The 22,595-nt window shown below is 49.7% G+C and overlaps 1 protein-coding gene across 2 annotated transcripts in view; it reads right to left on the bottom strand.

Annotated features, from left to right (window-relative positions):
• Kit (KIT proto-oncogene, receptor tyrosine kinase) overlaps positions 1-20,419 on the bottom strand; it is a 78,511-nt gene extending 58,092 nt beyond the window's left edge. For both annotated transcript variants that reach the window (XM_052735178.1, XM_052735179.1), the window contains exon 1: positions 20,248-20,419. In XM_052735178.1, coding sequence (XP_052591138.1) covers positions 20,248-20,314 — 67 coding nt within the window. In that variant the 5' untranslated portion in view covers positions 20,315-20,419. The remainder of the gene's footprint in view (positions 1-20,247) is intronic.
• Between the last annotated feature and the right edge of the window lie 2,176 nt (positions 20,420-22,595).

Genomic DNA, 22,595 nt, shown 5'->3' with positions numbered 1-22,595 from the left:
AAACAAAGGACACAGGAACCAAAATCACATGCCTCTGGGGTAACAATGTCCCTAGTCAGCGATGTATGCTACAGTTATTCTCACACAATTCTTAAAAACTTGAGCTTTCGTTCCTAAATTTACTCAATCAAGCAGAGGTTTACAACAGGTATAAGAAAGTGTGGTGAGGTGACTATGATGTGTAAGTCAGTGGCAGAGGGCTTGGCTAGCACTCTAAAGGCCCTTGGTTCGATCCTCAGCATTGCAAAAACAGAGTATACAGAAGCCGCAATGTAAAATGCACGCGTATACACACACTCCAGTCATTTTCAAATAGTCAACAGATTCCTAGTTTCTCTACCCAAAGCAAGATTCCCACAAGCACATGAGCATTTTTACTCTATAGGTCTTGAAATACCAAATCTTCAAAAAACAGGCTTAAGGCTACACTGTTTTTGTAAATGATGCGTATGAATGTTACTGCAACTCTTCGCATAAAGAAGACCAATGAAGCTGAGTCTCTTATTTTAGACAAATGCCCCCATCTCGAGCTGCTGCTGTTGCTGGGATGTAGCTCACAAGTTTTCACCTTCTAGGAAGGGAACACAAAGCTTTGGCCAGGGCAAAACAAACTAAGGCCAGGAAGTGTATCTTTCTTCTTTTCATTTTTATTTGTGTGTGTGTGTGTGTGTGTGTGTGTGTGTGTGTGTGTGTGTGTGTGTGTGTGTGTGTGTGCCTGTCTGTCTGTGTATAGTTTGTGTGTGTCTGTGTGTGTATCTGTCTGTCTCTGGTGTATGTGTGTATCTGTCTGTGTGTGTGTGTCTGTGTCTGTGTCTGTGTGCAGGCACCCTCAGAAGCCAGAAGAGGGCATTGGATCCCCTGAAGCTAAGGTGGTTGTGAGCACCAGAGCTGGTTGCTGGGATCCAGCTGAGTCCTCTGGGAAAGCATTATGTACTTTTAACCATTGAGCCATCTCTCCAGCCCCTGCATGTCTCTTCTATTGCTGTGTGGGAAGAACAGGACACCCCAACACCCCACTTCTGTGCACAAAGGAGGAAGCGGTGCTCAGAAGCCCTGGGAGAGACAAGACAGCACTCATTTCTATGAAAACTTGCCCCACACCTTTTCCGGGGCAGACTGCTGGCCTCTGACCCTGTGTCATGACTGTTTCTTAAAGCTCTGGTGTTGGTGGAACTGCAGGTGTGTCCAGGTACGGCTCTCCCTTAGGCTGTAACTCTCTGCCTCTGTGCTTTTAGCTGCACAAGAGGAACATGTAGTTGTGGCCAGCACATACTGGGCAAACACCAGCACACCTCTAACTTATTCCAGTGGCTTGTTCAGTGGGATTTGGGGGGGGGGGGGGTTGTTGTTGTTGGAGACAGGGTTCCTCTGTGTAACAGCCCTGGCTGACCTGGCTGACCTGGAACTTGCTCTGTCATCCTCAAGAGTAGCCTCTCCCTGGAAGACTAACACTCCAGAACCTGCTCTCTTGGGTATTCCACGGCCAGAACCAAGGTTAAAACCAAGCAAAAAAATGCTACTGCAGTGGGGCCAGCTGCCAGTTAAGCTAGACCAGCTTTCCTAAGAAACTCAGCAAAATCAGATGGTTATCACATAGCCTTAAATTCAGGTGTCCTTGAAATAACTGTGAAGACTGTACTTCACCTCCATTCCCATCATTCAATCCTGCAAAAATACCACACTGAAGTCTTGCTACGGGCTAGGCCCGTGGAACAACAGTGCCCAAGCCCTCGCCACCCCCGCCAGTGCAGGTTACACTGAGCTCCTGGTTGGGCAATGGACCGATAATTACACGTTTGTATAATTACTCTGCGATAAAGTGTGAAGAATCAGGCAGCACAAGTGAGCTGGCCTGACCCACCCTAGGGGTGGAAGAGCAAGGGGAGATGAGATGCATGGGATGGAAACTGGGGTGCACCAGGAGGCCAGGGAGAAGCCCTGTGCCCTCTGTGCCCCAGGCCGTGAGCAGAGGGCAGGAAGCCGCATACCTTAGAGGAAGCCAAGGGACCTCTGAGTGTAAAGCAGGAGGCAGGTGTGGCAGTATAGAACCAGGCTACCCAAGAGGATGTCTGTAGTCTCCCATGTATGTGAGCAGTTCTGGGGGGGAGGGAGGGGTCTCCGAAAGCTTGTAATCAAGGCAGGTGTCAATCTTATTTATCCTCTGAAAATATCACTGCTAGAAAGGTCTTGGCTTCTCCGGCACCGCACATGCATGCTTCTGGAACCTGTGCGTACACGGTGCTCAGTGCTGCAGTTTTCTGTCTTCCTGTCTGGACAAACTGAAACTCCTATCTATCTTTCTTAGGCTGACAGAAGAAGAACTGAGAGTCGCACCCTGTCTGAACTTCAAGGGACTCAAGAGGCCCGGAGCTTCGTGCTGCGATGAAGTCCAGCCATCCTGACACCCGTCGTCAGCGGTTCTCAGCCTTCAGCCTGCAACAGCTTCCCCCATGGCCTTGTTGAAGGGCCTGGGGAGCCATGCTCTCACATTTCCAATGCAGCAGCTTTGGGGGTGGGGGATGCTGGCATCTTTACCTGGTGCCAAGGGGCTACTAATGTGGCCGGTCCTGACGGCAGCTGGAGAACTGGTAGCCCCCTGCCCTACACAGTAGTCAAGACAGCTAGCAGAAGAAGCAACCCAGACTCGGGACATGAGCGAAGCAAGAAACTGTACCAGGATCTCTATCTTGGAGCTCAAGTCAAACCTGCAGAAACAGATTTTCTTGAGTGAGCGAATCTGCCTGGCTTTTACACCTAGAAATCGGCCTCGCGCTGGGTCCCCCTGACAAGCCTTGGCAGCCAGCCGTGCACAGATTTCTCAAATCCCCAAGCTTTCAAGTGGGAAATGTTGCAGAATGCACCAGTCACAGCTACAGGACTCCAGAACAGTGCCACTGGTGACGAAGACAACTTCTGCAGCGCATCAGACCTCAATCTGGCTCAGTGAGTCAGAGGGCCTGGCACTCAATCCTCCCATGCCCCACCCCCCGCCCCGGGGACCTCCGAGCCCATTCTCGTGCATCAAGGAGGACAGGGGGTCCCTTACATAGACCATGCTCTTGAACAGGACCATTACCTCTTGCAAATAGGAACGATTGCTACCTGCTGGAAAAGCAGAACCCGAGTTGCCGCTTTCCTCAGAGGGACCCTGGCTGCCATGTGGAACTCATCTCTTTTCAGAGCCCCATCGTGCTGGTCTATAACACCGGGGCCTGAACTCTCCTCAGAGCCCTTGCCAAGTGGTTGTCTGTCTGTCCGTAGCATTGCTAGCCTTTCTAATAAACTTCTTGCCCACAACAATCTGTCTCTGTCCATTCAGAACTCTACTCCGACACCTTTCATCACCTAGCAAGCGTTTCTTGGTTAGGCAGATACCCGTCACTGCTTTCCTCCACTGCTAATCAGATAACTCTCCTGCAACAGTTAATTCTACAGCCAGTCTACATTCAAATACACAAAATAGAAAATAATTAGACCCAAACAATTGCATTGGTTTAAAAGCACACTAATGGACAAAATTGGTGTATTCAAATTTGATTCAACATTCATCAGGGAGGCTTGCCGGTCAATTTGCTTAATGAGTGTTCACTTTTCTCTTAAATTTTCTGGGGTGACATTCTCTCGGAGCAACGCATTAAAGCCTGCTTCCCTTCTGGAAGGGATTCTTAATGGGTGGGTCCCTTGTGTAAAATGATCTCAGCGCCTGCAGGAAACAAGAGCAAATGCCTGAAACTGGTCCTACTGTTTTCCAGAATCGAGAAAAACAACAATAAACAACAACAAAACCTTCCAGTATGTCCACTGAGAAAGTTTCACTTCCTACACTGCTTCGGACTATGGCTGTTTATAGACTGAGGGTTGGGAAGAGAGGCCAATTCTGAAACAGCAAGCTTTTGTTTGTTTGAGATATAGACTCTCTATTCAGTCCTGCCACTCCCTGTGTAGACCAGGCTGGCCTCCAACTCACAGAGATCCTCCTGACTCTGCCTCTCAAGTGCTGGGGTTAAAGGCGTGCAAGGGTGCATGCACCAATCCCCCGATGCCTGGCTAGTTACCTGTTCATATGATGATTGAAATCAATTGACAATTAGGAGAAACTCACGTTGGAAGGAGAAAATTTGGTGATTTTTTTGAAATATAAATTAATATTTCAAGTCCTGGCAACAATTTTTTTCAAATGACTATAATTAGAAATACACAAATATTTTCCACTGGGGGGGGGGGAGGGGGAGAGAAAAATGCACCCAATTAGGTAGCAGTGATAGCTGTATTCGATGGCATTAAAAGTATAGATGTGGCATTAATGCTTTCAAGACTATAAAATGACTCTGTCTCCTTCAGAGCTCCCAGACAGACCAACAAACAGCACAGCGTGTCAGTTCTTACAAATGTTCCTCAAAGACAACAGCTCCGTAATGAGCTTCCTGGTCCTTGATGGGTTCCACTGCCATGTTTTGTCGTAAACAATAAGCTTAGACAGCTGATGTCAGGAGGCCAGGAAGTATTTGTTTCCACACTAATCTGTTTTCAGATAGTTTAACAAACGCAACTCTTGTCTCCACAACAAATGTTTTTAAATTGTACTTTAAAAAGGAGATTGTGTTTTCAAAGGCATCAGCCAGTCTTTTAATGTTTCACTTTGGTCCAGGCCTGGCAAATCCATAAATTAACAAGCCGTAGGGTAAAAGGGGGCCCCAGAGTCGGCTTCAGGGGTGGTAATCACAAAACTGGGTAGAGAGCAGAAGCCAAGACTTCAGATGACATCACAGCCCTGTGTGACCCGGTGGGCAGGGCACCCAGAGTGTGACATCACAGCCCTGTGTGATTTGGTGTGTGATGCCCAGAGTATGACATCACAGCCCTGCGTGACCCGGTGGACAGGGCACCCAGAGTGTGACATCACAGCCCTTGTGATCTGGTGTGTGGTGCCCAGAGTATGACATCACAGCCCTGTGTGATCTGGTGTGTGGTGCCCAGAGTGTGCAGAGTGGGGATGAACTACCAGCAGCAAACGTAGCTCACCACACAGCTCATTCTGAGAAGACACAGTGAGCGCAGGGAGAAGACTGGGAAGCCATGTCCAATGCGCCGGGGTATTCCGGAGGGAGGGAGGTTCCATCCCTACGAACTAACAACCCCAGATGAAGCCCAACAAGAGAGGCAGTGGTGGGGATGGGATCTAACAGAAGAGGGACAAGAAATAGAAAGAGAGGCCTGGACAGAGCAGCTGGGGACAGGCACGGAGGGCAGTAAGGTTACTGTTGAGTGACAAGAGCGGATAGCTGGGCCCGCAATACTTAGGACACAGTACTGGCCTGCCCGTTTCAAAGAGCGGGAGAGAGAAAAACTGAAAAGCAGAGTAACATCTCTAGTGTAGAAAATAAAGTCTTTCAGCTGGCGGCACACCCCTGTAATCCCAGTATGCAGCAGGTGAGGGGAGAAGAATCGAGAGTTCAAAGCCAGCCACGTCTAAATAGTGGGTTTGAGGCCAGCCACGGAAACATAAGACCCTATCTTTAAAACACACACACACACACACACACACACACACACACACACACACACACACACACACGGCTGGCATAGTAGAGCGTGGTTTTAATCCTAGCACTCAGGAGGTAAGGAAAGCCAGATCTTGTCCTGTGATTGATACAGCTTGAACTTATGAGAACTTTACCCATGTCACCGAGGCTCTGAAGCAAGCTGACTATTGCATGTGACTCTGGTCTGCCTCATTTCATATCAGCTCCACACTCCCAGGTCCCACCACCTCTAGAGAAGTAACAGTTGCCATCCAGCACACACCTGTAATCCCAGCCTAACGGGGGATGGAAGGAGACAGGATCACTGAGGCTTACTGCAGTCCAGCTGAGAAAACCCAAGCTATGCACTCAGGGAGAGACCCTGCCTCAAAGGAATAAACAGATGAAGAACAATAGAGAACACCCGGTGCCATCATCTGATCTCACTCACAAGCATACATGTGCATGTGCACACATGTAGGTGTGCATATACTCACAGACACACACAAGCAAATAACTTTAAAACTTGGAAGGTTATTGAGAAAAATGAAAATTTAAAAAGTGGACATGAAAGAACTAAAAAAAAAAATCAGAAATAAAATACAAAACACAAGAACAAATAAAAGTGAATGTGTCACAGAGTACAGTGTGGCCCTTCCTGTAATCCCAGAATTTGAGGCCATCCTGGACTACACAGAAAGACCCTGGGGTTTTTTGTTTTGTTTTGGTGGTGGTGGTGATGGTGGCAGCAAAATAGTAGTGGCAGGGGCTGTGTGTGTGTGTGTGTGTGTGTGTGTGTGTGTGTGTGTGTGTGTGTGGTGTGTGGCAATGTGTATGTTTGTGTGTGGCAGTGTGAATGTGTGTGGTGTGTGTATGTGTGGCAGGGTGTGTGTGTGTATGTATGGTGTATGTGTGTGGCAAGGTGTATGTGGGGGGGCAGGGTATATGTGTATATGTGCAGTGTGTGTGTGGCAAGGTGTGTGCGTGTGTCTGTGTGTGTGTGTGTGTGTGTGTGTGTGTGTGTGTGTGTGTGTGTGGTGTATGTATGTGGCAGTGTGTATGGGGGGCAGGGTATGTGTGTATATGTGCAGTGTGTGTGTGGCAAGGTGTATGCGTGTGTCTGTGTGTGTGTGTGTGTGTGTGTGTGTGTGTGTGTGTGTGTGTGGCAGGGAATGTGTGCGGTATGTGCGGTATGTGTGTGTGGTGTATGTGTATGTGTGTGGCAGTGTGCGTGTGTGTGTGTGTTTGGTGTATGTGTGTATATGTGCGGTGTGTGTGGTAAGGTGTGTGTGTATGTGTGTGTGTGTGTTTTAAATACTGAGGAAGCAGCAGGAGCAGGGTGGCAGGGTACCTCAAACAAACTGAATGATTTGAATCTAAACAAATTATAAAGGAACTAAAAGAATTTCCAAGAAGATAGTAGGTCTAGAAGACAGACAAAGAAGATCCAACATACACACGCTGGAGGCTCCGAAGCCAGTGGAGAATAGAACGAATAGAAACCTCTGATCTTCAACAACTCTCCAGTGAGGGAAAACGAAAGCCTCGCTTGGGATTCTTCCTCAAGGCAGCAATCACATCTCGGGAGAGGCCACCACTCAGAACTACTGGGCTGCAAAGGGTAAAATAAAGCATTCCCGTGGGTGTCTAGGTAAAGGTGTGGCCAAGTCACAGGCAAGGACATTAGTGCACCTGACTTCGACAGCACTTTGTGGCCAAAAATGACAATACAGCAAAAACACTGAGCAAAGACGGGATGGCCGAGGCTTCCTATCAGACATCTGACCTTTAGAATAAAGACTGCAGGCAAGCTGCCATGAACATACCATGGGGATGGCTGCCGGGGCATCCCTTCAGAAAGAGAGGAGCTCAACAGAACATCTCCACCAGCGCCAGGTGCACACGGGCCCCTGCAGAACCAAAAGTAAGTGATGGTGGAGAAGAGGTGAGTCCTTGTCACTGACGGAGTTGATTGGAAAACGGGAGAGAGCAAGTTCTGCAAACAGATATTAGCTGAGGGCAAAATGGGTACTTACTCCTTCAAATCCCCGGCTCCTGGCACAAAAGGAACGCGAGCAGACTAGTTGCTAATTTAAATGTCACTCATGGTAGGAAACGAATAGAAAACAGCTCCCAGAAAAAGCAGACAAGAAGGCTACCTAAGGTATCTGTCTAAAGGTACCTATTAGAAGAACATTATTGTCATCGAAAACACTAACACACTATCTATCCAGCATTCTCTTTAAAAACAAAGTCTGATCATGCTCGAACCACTCAATCATCAATTTGCGGAAATGCAGGGACTGAAACACGCTAATTGTTGCAGGAATGCAATCAGCATAATTCCCACTGACAGACGGTGACAGGGCAAACATACAACCCCTTCGGCAGGCGCGCAAGGCTCAACCCTACCAAGAAGCAATGGCGCGAACCTCCCAACCGAGGCTTGCGCTTCAATTCAGTCAAACATTCACACACTTGTTTATATTTTTAATCTTACTTATTTCCAACCGGACAAAGGTGGGTACTGAATACTCCACAGCAGGGTAGAGATATGGCTTGTGTTCCAGTCTGAATAAAGTGTCCCTCCCCCATGTCTTGAAGGCTTGGGGTGGCAGTGCAATGGTCAGAGATGGCATGGCACTGTTATTGTTCAGAAGAGGGAATCGGGATTTTAGAGCTACATACTGAGAATATTTATAGATGAAATCGTGCTTTATAGGAATGAGCAGGTGAGCTGGGAGGGAGCAAAGATCCAAGACTGGTCTTGTGGATCTGAGAGCTCACGGCTCCATGTCGTCCTTGAGATGTCCCTTTGATAAAAAAACACGTTACCCAGGTATGGTGACACACACCTGTGCTCCCAACATTTGAGAGGGGTGAGGGCAGGAAGATGAGGAGTTTGAGGTATCCTTGGCTACCTACTGAGTTTGAAGCCAGCCTGGGTTACACAAAACAACGTCTTAAAATGCCAGCAACAATGCAACCATAAAGATAATGCCTGCTCCTCCGTGTTGAAAGAAAAATGGTTGCCAAGAGGTTTTCAAACAGGCCAGGGAACAGTACAAATCGGAGGCTGACTCCCTGCTGCTTTTTAAAATGTCTTTGCTCTCTCCCAGTCAAGAGACAATAAATGTAAACATGGTTATACTGGCTAGTTTTTATTACCCACTTGCCACAACCTAGGGTGGTCACCTGGGGAGAGGAAACCTAGACAGAGGAATTGTCTTTGTGGATGTGTCTGCAAGGCTTTTCTTAATTGGCAATTGATGTGGAAGGCCCAGGAGCTGTATGTGAGTGGTGCCATTCCTAGGCAGGTGGGTCTGAGATGTAAGGAAAGCAGGCTGAGCAAGCCAGGAAGCAGCATCCCTCCCCAGTCCCTGCTTCCGTTCCTGTCTCCAGGTTCCTGCCTTGACTTCCCTGGATGACGGACTGTTAACCTGTCCCGTTCCTCCCCAAGTTTATCACAAGAGAAAGCGAGAAGAAAGGTCAGGTTAAACACAGGGCCTGGAATTCTCACCCCAAACAGTAGTCTAACCCATGATGATTATGCTGGATCAAAAGGAACAAGCGTTTCGAACAAATGTTGTTGTGAACCAGTAAAAGCCCATGCGTGCATGTCCGAAGCCAGTGACTTTTATCAACACTGCTGGATGCCACAGGTCAAGTGCCTCAGACTTCCTCCCTAAAACCTTCAACTAGGTCCATCAACTCAGGGGTGTCCTTCCCAGTTCCAGCAGGGGGTGGGGCATTATCTGTCCCTAGATCCCTCCATGAGGACCACATATCCACCATCCAAGGGCAGACAGAGAAGAGCTGCTAGTCCTCATTTCCCAGTCTCGATTCTCTGTTCACTGGGTCCCATTTCTAAAACTGAAGAGCTAGCTCAGAGACGATCACTTTCTGGATGTCGGAAAGGCCACTCACTCTAAAGGCTAGGATGCAAAAAAAAAAAAAAAAAAAAAATCAATCAATCAATCAAGCACACTCTGTTCCCTCCTGCGTCATCTCCTTGCAGGTAACTGCACCCAAACCAGACACAGCCACAAGAGTGGAACTTCAGGGCTGTCATGCCTAACCCGTACATCGTCCAAGTACAGTCTTACAGGTTTTAATATGGTTATGCCAAAGTTCTTAATAAAAAGATGAAAAAAAGGGTTTTTTTGTTTTTTTTGTTTTTTTTTTTTTTTTGGTTTTTCGAGACAGGGTTTCTCTGTGCAGCTTTGCGCCTTTCCTGGGACTCACTTGGTAGCCCAGGCTGGCCTCGAACTCACAGAGATCCGCCTGGCTCTGCCTCCCGAGTGCTGGGATTAAAGGCGTGCGCCACCACCGCCCGGCGAAAAAAAGGGTTTTTAACTGTGGTACAGAACCAGTCCCTCCAGCCTCTGAGAGATCCAAAGAGCAGTGTGTTTAGGCCCCTGAAACACCTCCCTCGGCTGTGAAAGAAGAACACTCTGGAATGTTCTCCAACAAAGGGTTCCAAACCTTCAGACTGGCAAGGCACCCTGGCACAGTAAAGATGCCCCCAAATCCTGAAGCTGAGGGCTGACCCAGTGTTTCAGTTCTGATTTGGTCCCCGTCAAATGAGCGCCAGCTGAATTAAGAACCCTGATCCACTGGGACCACAGCCCACGGTCAGTCCTTCCTGGGAAGGCAATGGCCCCCAATCACCCAAAACGTCCCGCTGACCTGGTTCCTATCCTGTCCCCTCCCCATCTCTTTTTCCTGCCCTCCCGGCTACCTTCTCTGACCTTTCTCTGCTTATCCCTTCATTGGCCAGAAGCCGCTGGTCATTAAGTCTAAAAAAATCAATGGATTTTTGTAAAACAGGCCTTCAAACTTCTTTCTCAACTCTCTTTCCTTCTCTGCTTTTCTGGGCTCTGGAGAAGAAAAGAATTCACCAGGACATAAGCCCCAGGTCAAGGATGTTCACTGCTACACCGCCACCCGACACTTAACAGCTCCTCATACAGGCTCAGTTAAGCACAGTCCAACGGAGAGACCCCGCTCCCACCAGGCATCCCATGTCAGGAGGGGCCCCTCGCCCACGGGCACCTCACTCGCCCAGCCCCTTCAGGAGACAGTGGTTCTAAACTGGATGATCATTTGAAATAATGTCCCTTAAAAATGCTGAAATGTAAATTAGGCAACACATTCGGATCTGAAGAAAAAAAACTCACAACCCTTTCTACATATGCTAGCTTATTTTAAAACTGGGACGGGGATTTGGGGGGGGGTCCTCTCCTATCAAAATGGTGCTTTCTGGGTCTGGTTCAGCTGAAAACGCACCTACTGTTTCCCTGCAATAAACATACATATGAAAAGAAAATAAATACAAGAACGTTCAAGGACAAATTTGTTACTAGCTACTCTAAGGCCTGCACATTAAGAAAAACAAAGCTGTGGTGCATGCCTGCAATCCCAGACCTGGGGAGGGTGAGGCAGGAAGATCAAGCGTTTGAGGTCCACCTGGGCAGCACAGTAAGTACCAGGCTAGCCTGAGCTCCACAGTGAGCTCTTGTGGATCCAAACCATGAAGGCAATCTACTCCGGGACAATTAGGATGCAAGTGGAAATGCATTTAAAATATTCTACGACCTAAGGACCACCTTAAAAATCCCCGTCTCGTTTCTCTGCTTTGAAAATACAGTTCTGCTCCCTTTTTAAGCATACGCTGGCCTTGTCGAATGACAGCCAGTGCCACCACCCTGAACACTTCTAATATCTCCAGGACATCTTTCCCCCTGAATCTGATACAGGCGTTGGATTCCGCTGTGTGAGTACTTCCTCCCCAAAGAGACAGAGTCCCTGCCCAATCCACTGTGACCACCATTCCTTTGTTCTCAACACATAGAGAAACCGCTTCAGAGTAGACTATTATTTTCAAATTACTGGTCGTTTCAGAACATCAGGGAGTCCCCCCTTCCTAATCCTTTGAAACACCCCAAGTCACTTGAGGCAGGCTGAATATTTTGCCTCACACAGGCAAAGGAGGTGAGTCTTTCCCCCATTTGGTCAAGGACCTACGCCTCCCCTTAGGTGACAGTACTCTGCCCACCACAGCCACCTGCTCCTTGTGAGGGCCAAAGGAAACTCTGATTTCCCGAGCTCCATAAGCGTAGTCCATATATCCAGAAATGAGTTCGTTCTTGAATATATGGGCTACCTGATGCTCTTTCAATATTGTTCCTATACTGGGGCCCACCAGTAGATCTAAGAGCCTTTAACGCAGCAGTGGCCACAGAATCTGGAAAGAACCTGTGTGTCCCAGCCCAAGCAGAGACCTCGCCGAGGTCTTGCTCATCCCTGGTTTTGCTAGATCAAGAGAATTTACATAAAAAGGGGGGGGGCTTTGGGAGCCTGTTGAATACCCTGCTTCTCATTTCACTGAAGATTTAAATTGTCAACGAGTGAAGAATGGGAAGTCATCTCTTGCCACTTGAAAGATGTTCAGATATTTGGAATCATGGCTGGGAGTGGCTTGCGGAGGGTGCCAGGGAGGGAAAAGGAGTAGTGTAATTAGCCTTGGACTTCAAAACAACTCGGTTCATACCTGAACTGGATTTGCATGATGCACACACAGACATAATCACACACAAAAGTGAGATGCATGCTTTTCCATTTTTTAAAGCTATTTCTCTGAATAGGCAATTACTTGACCGGATTTCATTTACAAAAATCTCATCACATATGGCATTGGGGGAAACGCTTCAATTTCTGAAGAATTCTGAAGAATCCAGGTGCCCTAAAGATTAGCCCATGTCACCTTGTACTCCACTCTCCAGAGCCTCTTTCTATGGGAGCCTTTGGGCTCACTCACCGCTTCACTTTTGCTCTTCAGACCCTGACTGAATCACAGCCCACTCTTCAAGATTTATTTCTGGTCCCCAAAATGCCTTTGAACCCACCATTCTACTCAAGGACTGATGCCTCGTCCTCCAACCCCAATGTAAGACACATGACCAGACTGTCAACTAAATCTCATGACACATGACATTCCAGCGGGTCTGCTAGCGCTGACCTTCCTATAGAGTTTAGCTCCTGGAGCCAGGAATCCCACCTTATACGTCATCCTCTCTCTTTATTTGTTCTTTTTTCCTTTTTTTTTTTGTTTTTGTTTTTCGAGACAGGGTTTCTCTGTGTAGCTTTGCCCCTTTCCTGGATCTTGCTCTGTAGACCAGGCTGGCCTTGAACTCACAGAGATCCACCTGGCTCTGCCTCCTGAGTGCTGGGATTAAAGGCGTGCGCCACCACCGCCCGGCTCACACCATCCTCTCTTACATGACATTACTGACCGACAGAAGCTGGTGAGCCACCCCGCGGTTTCTACCACCTTCCTCCAGATCCCTGGCTGGTCTGATGGGTGCCTTTGAACCAGGACTGTGAAATGCCCACAGGGAATGGGCAGATGGGAAGGAAGAGTGGTGGGTGAGCCACAGAAGGAGCAATCCACCCTGAGTAGTCAAGGAGAAAGGAGGGCGGTGTTGCATCCTTCATCTCCGCTGAGCATTCTGCATCCCATTTAAGCTTTCTACCTAGCCACAGGGCAGGGTGGTCCCATAGCACATGGGACCCCACAGCACACCAACCACCCTTAGGTGAGGATGGATCTCTCTAGACCTCAGACTTCCTCAGTTCTCTTATCTTGGCACTCCATTCACTGCACAGCACAATTTGCTCTGTGGTTAGATGACCTACCCCAACAGATCAATAACCTATTTTTAGGCTGTGGCTTCCTCACTGGCTGTTTTCCATAGAGCCCAAACCTATGAGGCCACACGGCACATATGAGAAGTACTCCACTCCACACCAACAGAGGGAGGAAACAAGCATGGCCAGTTATTTTCTCATTTCCAAATTAACATCACAAGGGCTGCTGACCATAAAAGGGACATCAAGCCAACTGAGTTAGGTGGGATGGGACCATATCAAAATGGCACTTGGCTTTTCTCATATCTCCTGCAGAGATCCATTAGCCAGCCGTGGTAGTCTTTTTCAGCCCACAATTAAAGAATTTTTTTTTCTAAAAAAAACCAAAACAAAACAAAAATCCCAGTTTCCTTCCAGAGCACTACATGCCCACTGACAACTTGCCCATTCCTGTCACAGACTACAAATACTTGAAGACTGACAGTCACTCAGCCTCCCTTACCTTATCGTCTCCAGGTCTAATAAATCCAATTTCTTTAAGTTGCTTTCAAAGTCCTTGTTTCCCCAAAGTGCTCATCAGCTGTGTCTGCGCCTCCACCCCAAAACATCCATTTTATTCACCTTTCCACCGGACAGTTCCTTTCACGACATCTTTCTCTTCATCGTATGGCTGGTGCACACTTAACACAGAATCCTTTATAATCCCCCAAATCCTTTCATAATGGTGCTGAGCCAGAGTTTGAGACTTTGGGGTTTAATTTTATTTCTTACATGGACCTGACCCGAAAAAAGAACTTCATTGATACAGAGCTTCGTGTCTGTGAAATTGAGTTTCCCGTAAATGCAACCCAGAGGTGATGAATGAACAAGCCGGACACCATGCTCATTCCCACCAAGAGCCCACTCCCAGCCTGTCCTGTGAATCCCACACCCACCATTACTCCCAGGCACCTACACCCAGCAGAGCTCCAACTCTCCTTTCCAAAGCTTTATGCCTGGCAGGTGGTGCCAAATGCATGCCATCTTTATCCACCTTGGTCTCTTGGGCACTCTCCCTTGTCTCCAGAATATACCTAGCCTGTAGGGCTTCCCACCCCTTTGTCCAGTACTGCTGAAGAGCCTAAATGAATTGTACTTCTCTACAGCTCTCCACTAACACAGGGCTCTCATTCTGAGGTGAGACACCCTTGCCCATCAGTGGTGACTGGAGAAACAACAAGCAAAGTATACATACAATGGGACAAATACTAGCCAGCCCTAAAAGGGGGAAATCCTGCCAGGTATGGTGGCACCAGACAGACAGAGGGTCAGAGGCAAGGTGATCAAGAGTTAAGAAGTCAGTTTGGTCTACATGGCAAGATCTGTCTCAAAAATACAAACAAGCAAACATGAAATTCTGGCCCTACACAACACAGAAGACCCCTGGGGACATTATGGTAACTAAAATAAGCCAACCAGAAGAAGGTAAACATTGTGGGGTCTACTCACAGCAGACACAGAGAACAGTCCAGAGGCAGTAACAGCCAAGGGATGGGGTGGGGAGAAGTTCTCTAATGGGTACAGGGTTCCAGTTTTGCAAGATGAAGCGATAAGGCTGGTTTCATAACAATGTGAATGTACTTAATACCCTTGAACTGTGCATTCCAAAGTGGTAAAGCGGTCAGTTTTAGGATATACAATTTTACTTTAAAAATAAATGAAGACTCTCCCTTCTTCTTGACTGCCTAGAGTAAGGCTATCCCACGTCTGGGGGCAGGAGGGGACACTGGTTTCCGTGCTGTGCTTAACGGAACAGAAGGTAAAGCAGGTGGCCCTGGACTGGTGACCTTGTTCCCTGTCACGTCCACCTTGGCCTGGCCTTCAAGGCCTTCTTCACAATCTGGACCAAGCTCAACATTAAATACACTCCCTCCTCCCTTCCTTCCCTCCCTCCCTCCCTCCATCCGTCCGTCCGTCCGTCCGTCTGTCCTTCCCCCTCCTTCCCCTCTTCCTTGAGACTTATCTAATATTTCTACCTTCGTATCCTGCACTTCCTTACCCTCAGCCATCTGACCAAAGATTGGATGGGCCTCAAGTAAGATCTGAATATCCTGCTTCACGCTCCTCTTGATTCTCCTAACTAACACAACTACAGATATTCTGCTCCCCTTCTGTGGTGTTCAATCTTATCTCAAAGTAAGATCTCTGTGGACACCCACAGTCCCCCGGTCTCTGCTAACACCCACCCTCCCGATGAGACTTGAGGTGCCTCTCTTTGAAAGCACTGCCCACCCACCACGCCTCTGCACCCCCAGTTTGACTCTGAGCATGTCCCTCCCACCGGGGCCCCTATCTGCTGTCCCTGTGAGGACACAGCGAGGGACTGATAAACTTCGTTCAACTGATCCAGCGTTCGCCAGCCTTGCCTGTGCTCAAAGCGTGGTCCGGCTGTTAAAGCAGTGCTTTCCAGGCTGCTGTGGGTCGGAACCCAGCCAAGGGCAGGTTTACAAGACCCCCGTTACCCCGCCACCCATCCAGAGGGTACTCCGGGGAAGTGAGTCCAGGAAAGCCCCTCCAGAAAGCCCCTATGGTCCTGTGTTTGCACAGCCCCTTTGAGTAGAGAAAGGGGCTCCTGAGACCAGAGGAGGGGCTTATTCACCTGGATTCTCGCTCCCGAAACTTTTATCCCCAACTCTGTATGCCCTTTGGCGGGGAAGTCAGGTGAGGTCAACTACAGAGCCAGGAAAAGCAGCACGTATCACCACTGGCAGCAAAGCCTAGTCATTCAATGAATGAACTTCATCTTAATCAAAAAGGTAAAACAACCAGTGCAATCTGGTTTTATACCAGCTGCATTTTTTTTCCCCTAAGAGACTAAGTTGAAAGGGGGGCTGTAAAATCCCAGCACAGTGGAGACCACGGCTCCATGCTTAGCGCACCATGTACAGAACCTCCTGCACTCAATCCCCGAGCCTCTGCACCTTGACCCCGTTACCCCTCCCACACACAGAGGGTAAGCATCTGGTACCTGATCTCATAGTGGCGGGTGAGTGAGTGGCAGAATGAGATGTCAGTTCCAGACACCAAGCTCTGAACTCTGATGCCATCCGCCCTAAATAATAACTGAACTTAAACGTTACATTCTGTCAAGGTGTCTCTCGCGGCCAAAATGGAAGCCGAACCCTAAGACGGATGGGAAATGATCAGGCTGGAGCATTTTAGTTGGTACCATCTTCCATGTTTCCTAGAAGCATCCAGCCAGCCAATCAAGCATGCCCACGAGCTGGCTACTGGCTTAAAACTACTCATTTATTGGAGACTGAAGTCCAAAGATGAACCACATACCCACCCATGCCCCCATAACGGCAGCAATCCGAGCCAGGAGGCCAGGCTTGCACCCAGGTCTCTCCTACTTTCAGCAAGATCCATGCTGGATTTGTCCTTGATTCAAACACTTTCCTACCACTGACTCCCTTCCAAGCTCCGCTCACCCCAGAGCTGTAACCGTGAAAATAGCGACGGGTGCTGCTGAGGCTGCATATGAAATTTTGCATATTTGGATCCCTACAAATGTCTTTTAATCCCACTTTTGGAAAAGTTACCACACATGACTACAGCACTTCCCACAACCCTGCCCGCCCGCCCGCCAACTCTTGAACCTAATTCATTCTGGAGAAATGAGACCGTGGCCCCCTGCTTCCATGGGGTAACCCCACACCTAGATCCAGCTAAGAATGCTGCTCTGGACACCCGGGCTGGTTTGCCTCATTTCCTTGTGTCCTTTAATCGGCTGGAGGAAATGAGTCAAAACCCTAGGAGTAGCTTCTCAGGGCCGTCAGTCAACAACAGTGGCAAAATCCATCACCAAAACAACATCTGCAACCTCGGTGCAGGACAAGGGAAGCCCACAGAACACTTGGCACATTTCTGATGAGAATTTCTTCTGGGAGTTCGGTAAATGGTCACTGTATTTCACCGTGCTCGGCCAGAGTAAACCACTTCTGAGATCCGCCAGTTAACAGGGACAAATACCTAACACTCATAATCATCTTCATTTGAGGGGGGGCCGGGAATGGTTTTCAACTTCGTTTTAGAGATAACTTATCTTCCTTTCTGAGGAAGCCTGACTGGATGGATCCAGCTAACCGCCCCCCAAAACCTCATATGATAGGCTCAAATGCCCCTGCCCAAGCTACACAGCAGTGAATCCTCCTGGCGGATTAATTCACTTAAATTGAAAAAAAAAAAAAAAAAAAAAAAAAAACTAACCCAAATGTTCTAAGGCAGGTAGCCTGAAGCCCTTTTACCCAAATCAGCAGTCCTGTAGCCTCAGAATCTCAGAACAGGGCTGGGCTTATAGTAAGCACTCATTAAATATTTTTGTATGTGTCTTACTTTACAACAGATTCTGGCGAGTTGTATAAATGGATACACAGTGGGCATATGGAGCTGAGCTCAGGCTCCTTCACGGATTATTTTGGGCAAGTGACTTGTTCTCCAATAGGAAAATACTAGAGGCTGGCTGTAGTGGTCCAATCTCCTGGGTCCTCTGAGTAGTGAAAGGCAGGGGAAAGCCCTCAGTTCGGGGCCTGGCAGACATTTGCTCATTATAAAGCCCCACGGACGCACAAAGCACATCCATGATATATTTAAGGCACACTAGAAAGCGTGTTGCAAAAGCAAGGCGTGCATGATTTAAAACGTCACAAGAAAAAAGAATGTGTGGATGGGTGGGGGAAGTGAAATTATCTGGGATCTCTTTAGTACAGAACTATCAGATTATTGCCAGTAGGATCATAAGCCAGAATGCCAGGTGCATGAATGACTAGGGTCTTGCACCTGCAGGAACAGGGGGAAGATCTGATTCACTGTTTGGGGACCATCCTGTTGAGCTGTCGATGCTGTGAATGCCCCGGGAAGGAGGAGGGGTTACTACAGAGCAGGCACTTGCTAGCCCTCCAAAAGGAGATCACAACATAAACAAAAACACACAACCGCTTCCTGCTAAGCCGGGAGCAGAACAGACACACACACACACACACACACACACACACACACACACACACACACACCCAAGAGACCCTTAAACAAGAAAGCAGCTTTCTGGAATTCTGAAACATGCCCCCCCCCCATCCTTCATGATGCAATGTCTTCTAGTACCTTCAGAGAAACTGAAGCCCCCCCCCACACACACACACTCCAAATTTAAACGACCCGCCCAAGGGCACATAACCAAGGAGGCTGTAGGTCTGAAAGGGGGGCCTCAAACTGGGGCCTGAAACTGGAGGGGCAGAGCAAGGGTTTGTCATTACAACACTCTGCCTGCCAGGCAGGAAACAGACTTCCAATTCCCTTTGCCAAAAAGTTATTGGTCAGAGCACACTAATCAGGAGGAAGATGCAAACCATTGATTCGTTTCAGTTTTTTAATGAGGAACTATGATCTTTCTGGTGTTCCACCTTGGTCTAAAGCAGAACAAGGTGGAAAATATAAAAATCGCTGGAGTCAGTTTCAGCTAAGCGGTCAAATACGCCTAGGAATCTGGACACTCATTTGTGATCCCTGGTGACCCCTCCTCCGGCACAAGGGTGGACTCCAGATGCAAGGCCTTCCCCACAGGAAAGCCCTCCCAGTCCTTTCAAAAGCATCAGGGGGGAGTGGGATCTGGGAAATGCAAACAGCGGTGGGCTGTCCAAACAGGTCACACGGCGTTGCTGGCCATTGGACGCTTCATTCCAGAGAGCAGACTCTCTAGCCCACAGCATCAGGGTAACCTTAAGGGGTTTCTGGGTTTTGTTTTGGAAACGACCCGGGAGAGACCAAGGATTCAGGGACTAGCCAGGCGACCCGCACAGGCAGCGCACCAGCGACACCTGGCAGAAAGGGGCAGGGCTAAGGAGCACCAGGAGCCTGCAGATCCTCCTCCACCTTGAGACCCAAGTTCCCGTGCAGAGAGAGGTACCACGGTTTCTCTAACAGCTTGAAGAAACAAATGGGATTTGCAGGAAGTTCACCCCTTCTTCCCCTACCCCACCCCAGGCGGCCAGAGGGTGGCTATCACGTGGGAGGGGGTGTCTAGATCTCGGGATTCCCAAAGAAAGCGGCCACCTGCGATTACAAGTCTCATACACTGAGACCCGGGGGTTCCAAAGCCAGGACGGCCTGGCTCTTCTCTCATACTGCGCGCACGAGGTGGCAAGGAACAGCTGCGTCCCCGCACGAGGTCCCTGCTTCCCAGGAGCTGGCGGCCAACGTAGGCTGCAGCAGCTCCCCGGCGCGTGGCAGCAATGAACACCGAGCGACTGCAGAGAGGGGCGAGCCTTTAGCACGAGATTTACAAAAGGAAAAAGTCTGCAACCTAGCGGCTGCTCGCCACACGCCTGGCTCAAGTTGTCCCCGTAGCCGCCACCTACAGGCTCGCGGGGTCCTGCCCCAGAGCCGCACGCCGCGTGCTCCCCGTGCAAAAAAAAAAAAAAAAAGGGGGGGGGAGCACAAGCAAGCCCGAGATTCGTCTCCGCGGGTGGCGCCGCGCACGACCAGTGCAACTGCGGCTGGATCCCCAGCCCTAGGCACAAAGAGCGCCCGCGGAGGGGAAGCAGCGTCTGCAGAGCAGAGAAAAAGGCTCTCCAACTTTGCCCGGCGCGCGTCCGGGGACCCGTGGGCTGGTCCTCGCGGGTGCCGGTCACCCACACGCAACTTTTAACAAAAGGAAGCCGCGGCCGCGCCTCGCACGGAAAGGGGACGCTCTCGGTGCGAAGCCCGAGGCCGCCGCCACTGCCACCCGGGCTCAGCCGGCACAAAAGCATCGCCAAACTCGCCCGCAGCCTGCAGCCCCGCGGCCCCGGCTCCCCGGAAGACTCCCGGCTCCGGGTCTCCACCGCCCGCCGCTGCCGCCGGCTCCTGGCGCAGGTGAGCGAGGCGGGCCAACAGAGTCCCGCCGCCGCCCGCCACCTTCGCACTGGCGGTAACGCACAGGCTGAGGCAAAGCCAACAGCCACCACTCTGGACGCAGCCCGGCTGGTGGCACCCCTCCCGGACCCAGGACTGCGCCCACCGGGTGGAGGGTGCCCTCCTCTTGTCTGCCGCGCTCTCCCACCTGTCTGGCCCCGGAGCAGGACAAACAGGACGCAGAGCAGATCCCAGGCGCCGCGAGCGCCTCTCATCGCGGTGGCTGCGCTAGACCCGACGCTCCTCTCTCGGCTACAGCTCTCGCCCAAGTGCACCGAGCGCGGCAAAGCCGAGCCCCCAGAGCCACTAGCGGCGCGCGACAGCCCCTCCTCCAGCCCTCCCCCAGCGCGCGGCCACGCCCCTCCCTCCTCCCTCCCGGGTCGCACTCCCTCCCGCTGCCTGGTGCCCGGGACTCTCGGGATATGCTGATCCCGGGGGCGCTGTGCCCTCCGAGACCTGGAGCACCCCTAGGCCCTCCATCCTTGGGTCCTCTTCCTCCCGGCCCTCTCCCGACAGCGGTGGTCCTCCAGCCCCAGGCGACTCGCTGGCCACGCAGGTGCTGCCCGCGCTTTGTGAAGCCTGCCTGGCGCCACGAGCGCATTAAGCACCGGCCAGCCACCTGGCAGGTGCTCCCTAGACAATAAAGGACAACCCCAGGGGTTCCCCCCCCCCCCGCCATCCCCCAGCACGCTGTGGCTCGGGAAGGCTCGACTCAGCCCGCAGTGGAACTGATAGGAGTCGGGATTGATGGGCGAAAGGATTAGGAAATTGAGTCCCCAACATGGTTCTCCGTTCCTGCTAGTAGAGGGGGACCAATTGTGGCGCCCCGCACCGCGGTGAAAAGGCTGAGTCCACGTTTAAGTAATTTTTCTTGCTCAGTTTCTCCACCTGCTGCGAAACCTGTAAGAACACAGATGATTTCTATTGGCCAGCGTGGACCTCCGCCCAACCAAGCTCCTGCTGAGACTTGTGGAAACTGGGCCAGTGGAGTGTGGAGAGGCTCCTTGTAAAGTAGTTAGCTTTGGAAATACGGTTTTAAAAGCCCACTCGAATTTGGGTGCCTTTTCTCTTGTGGGTTTTTTTTTTTTAATCTAACCCACCACCACCCCACCCCGCACCCCACCCCCACACTCCCCCGCAACCTCTCTCCTGTTCTGGCCAGCCTTAGGGGCAAGATAAAAGTAAAATCATTCTCTTTTCTTTTAAAGATTCTTTTTTAATGTGTATGAATGCGTGGCCTACATGTATATCTGTGCACCCCGTGTGTGACTAGTGCCCAGGGAGGGCAGAAGAAGGCGTCAGATCCCCTGAAACTGGAGTTACAGATGGTTGTGGATCACCTTGTGGGTGCTAGGAGCCCGACTGCTCTGAACTCTTGTTCTTAACCACTGACCCATCTCTCCAGCTCCTAAAGTGATGCTGTTAAGACAACATCTACTTGGGAGCATTTTACGGTCACTGTGGCTATCCGTGGGTGGATGGTAACAATCCCCCTGTACAGGGTTTTCATAGTTCTGTACCCCATTATCCAGGCTTACAATTAACTTGTGAAATAGGGAGAGTAAACGTTTATTATTTTACTTCTTAAAGTGACCCAAGGTTACATACCTAGTAGTGGGAGACTTAGAGTCTGAGGCCTCCTTCTAAGACTTCCTCTGGGTATTGTGCTTTCCCCACATACCCTTTATTACTTTTATAATGTTTATTTGTTTGCTAATTTACTTATTGAAGGTGCCACGTGTGTATGTCAGAGAACAACTTTGGAGAGTGTGTTCTCTCTTTCCACTGTGTAGATCCTGGGTCAAACTCAAGTCATCTAGCTTGGTGGCAAGGGCCCAGAGTGGTCTCACTGGCGTTCTGATAAGTGGATAAAACACCCCTACAGAGAGTTTAAGAGAGTAAAATAGGGTGGACACATGCCCACAAGCAGGAAAATAAAAGGGAGGTGATCATCAGGAAAGATAACAATTTAAATACATGTGGCCTCTTTGAGTAATCACTTACTCTGAGTAATCAAGAATAATATGTCACTTCCCAGCTCTCTGACTTCATTTAATATTGAAGCTGTGCTTTTGGATATTGACAGGACCTATGTTGGCTTAAGAAAATATATTTCAAAGCTATTCACTTAAAAACTTATCAGTACTAGAGGACGATCAAGTCATCCAGGTATAACTGCCTGTCCTGAAACCATTTCAGTTGTCCCTTCATTCAAAGCGGTTTTTTCTTGTTTGGTTGGTTTCTCTAGGTAGTTTTGGTGCCTGTCCTGGATCTCTCTGTAGACCAGGCTGGCCTCGAACTCACAGAAATCCACCTGGATCTGCCTCCAGAGTGCTGAGATTAAAGGCGTGTGCCACCACCGCCAGCCAAAGCATTGTTTGAAGCGCCTACTGGGCAGCAAGGAGGAGCTAGGCACTATTAGTAGACATGGCCTTATTCTCACAATTCTTAGTGTCCAGGTAGAATCCCATGCCCAATGTCCTAGTGGATAGTTCC

This window comes from Peromyscus californicus, unplaced genomic scaffold (assembly GCF_007827085.1).
Source record: "Peromyscus californicus insignis strain IS unplaced genomic scaffold, ASM782708v3 Scaffold_13__1_contigs__length_99412109, whole genome shotgun sequence".
Taxonomy (NCBI): Eukaryota; Metazoa; Chordata; class Mammalia; order Rodentia; family Cricetidae; genus Peromyscus; species Peromyscus californicus.
This window is presented reverse-complemented; position numbering and strand designations above follow the sequence as displayed.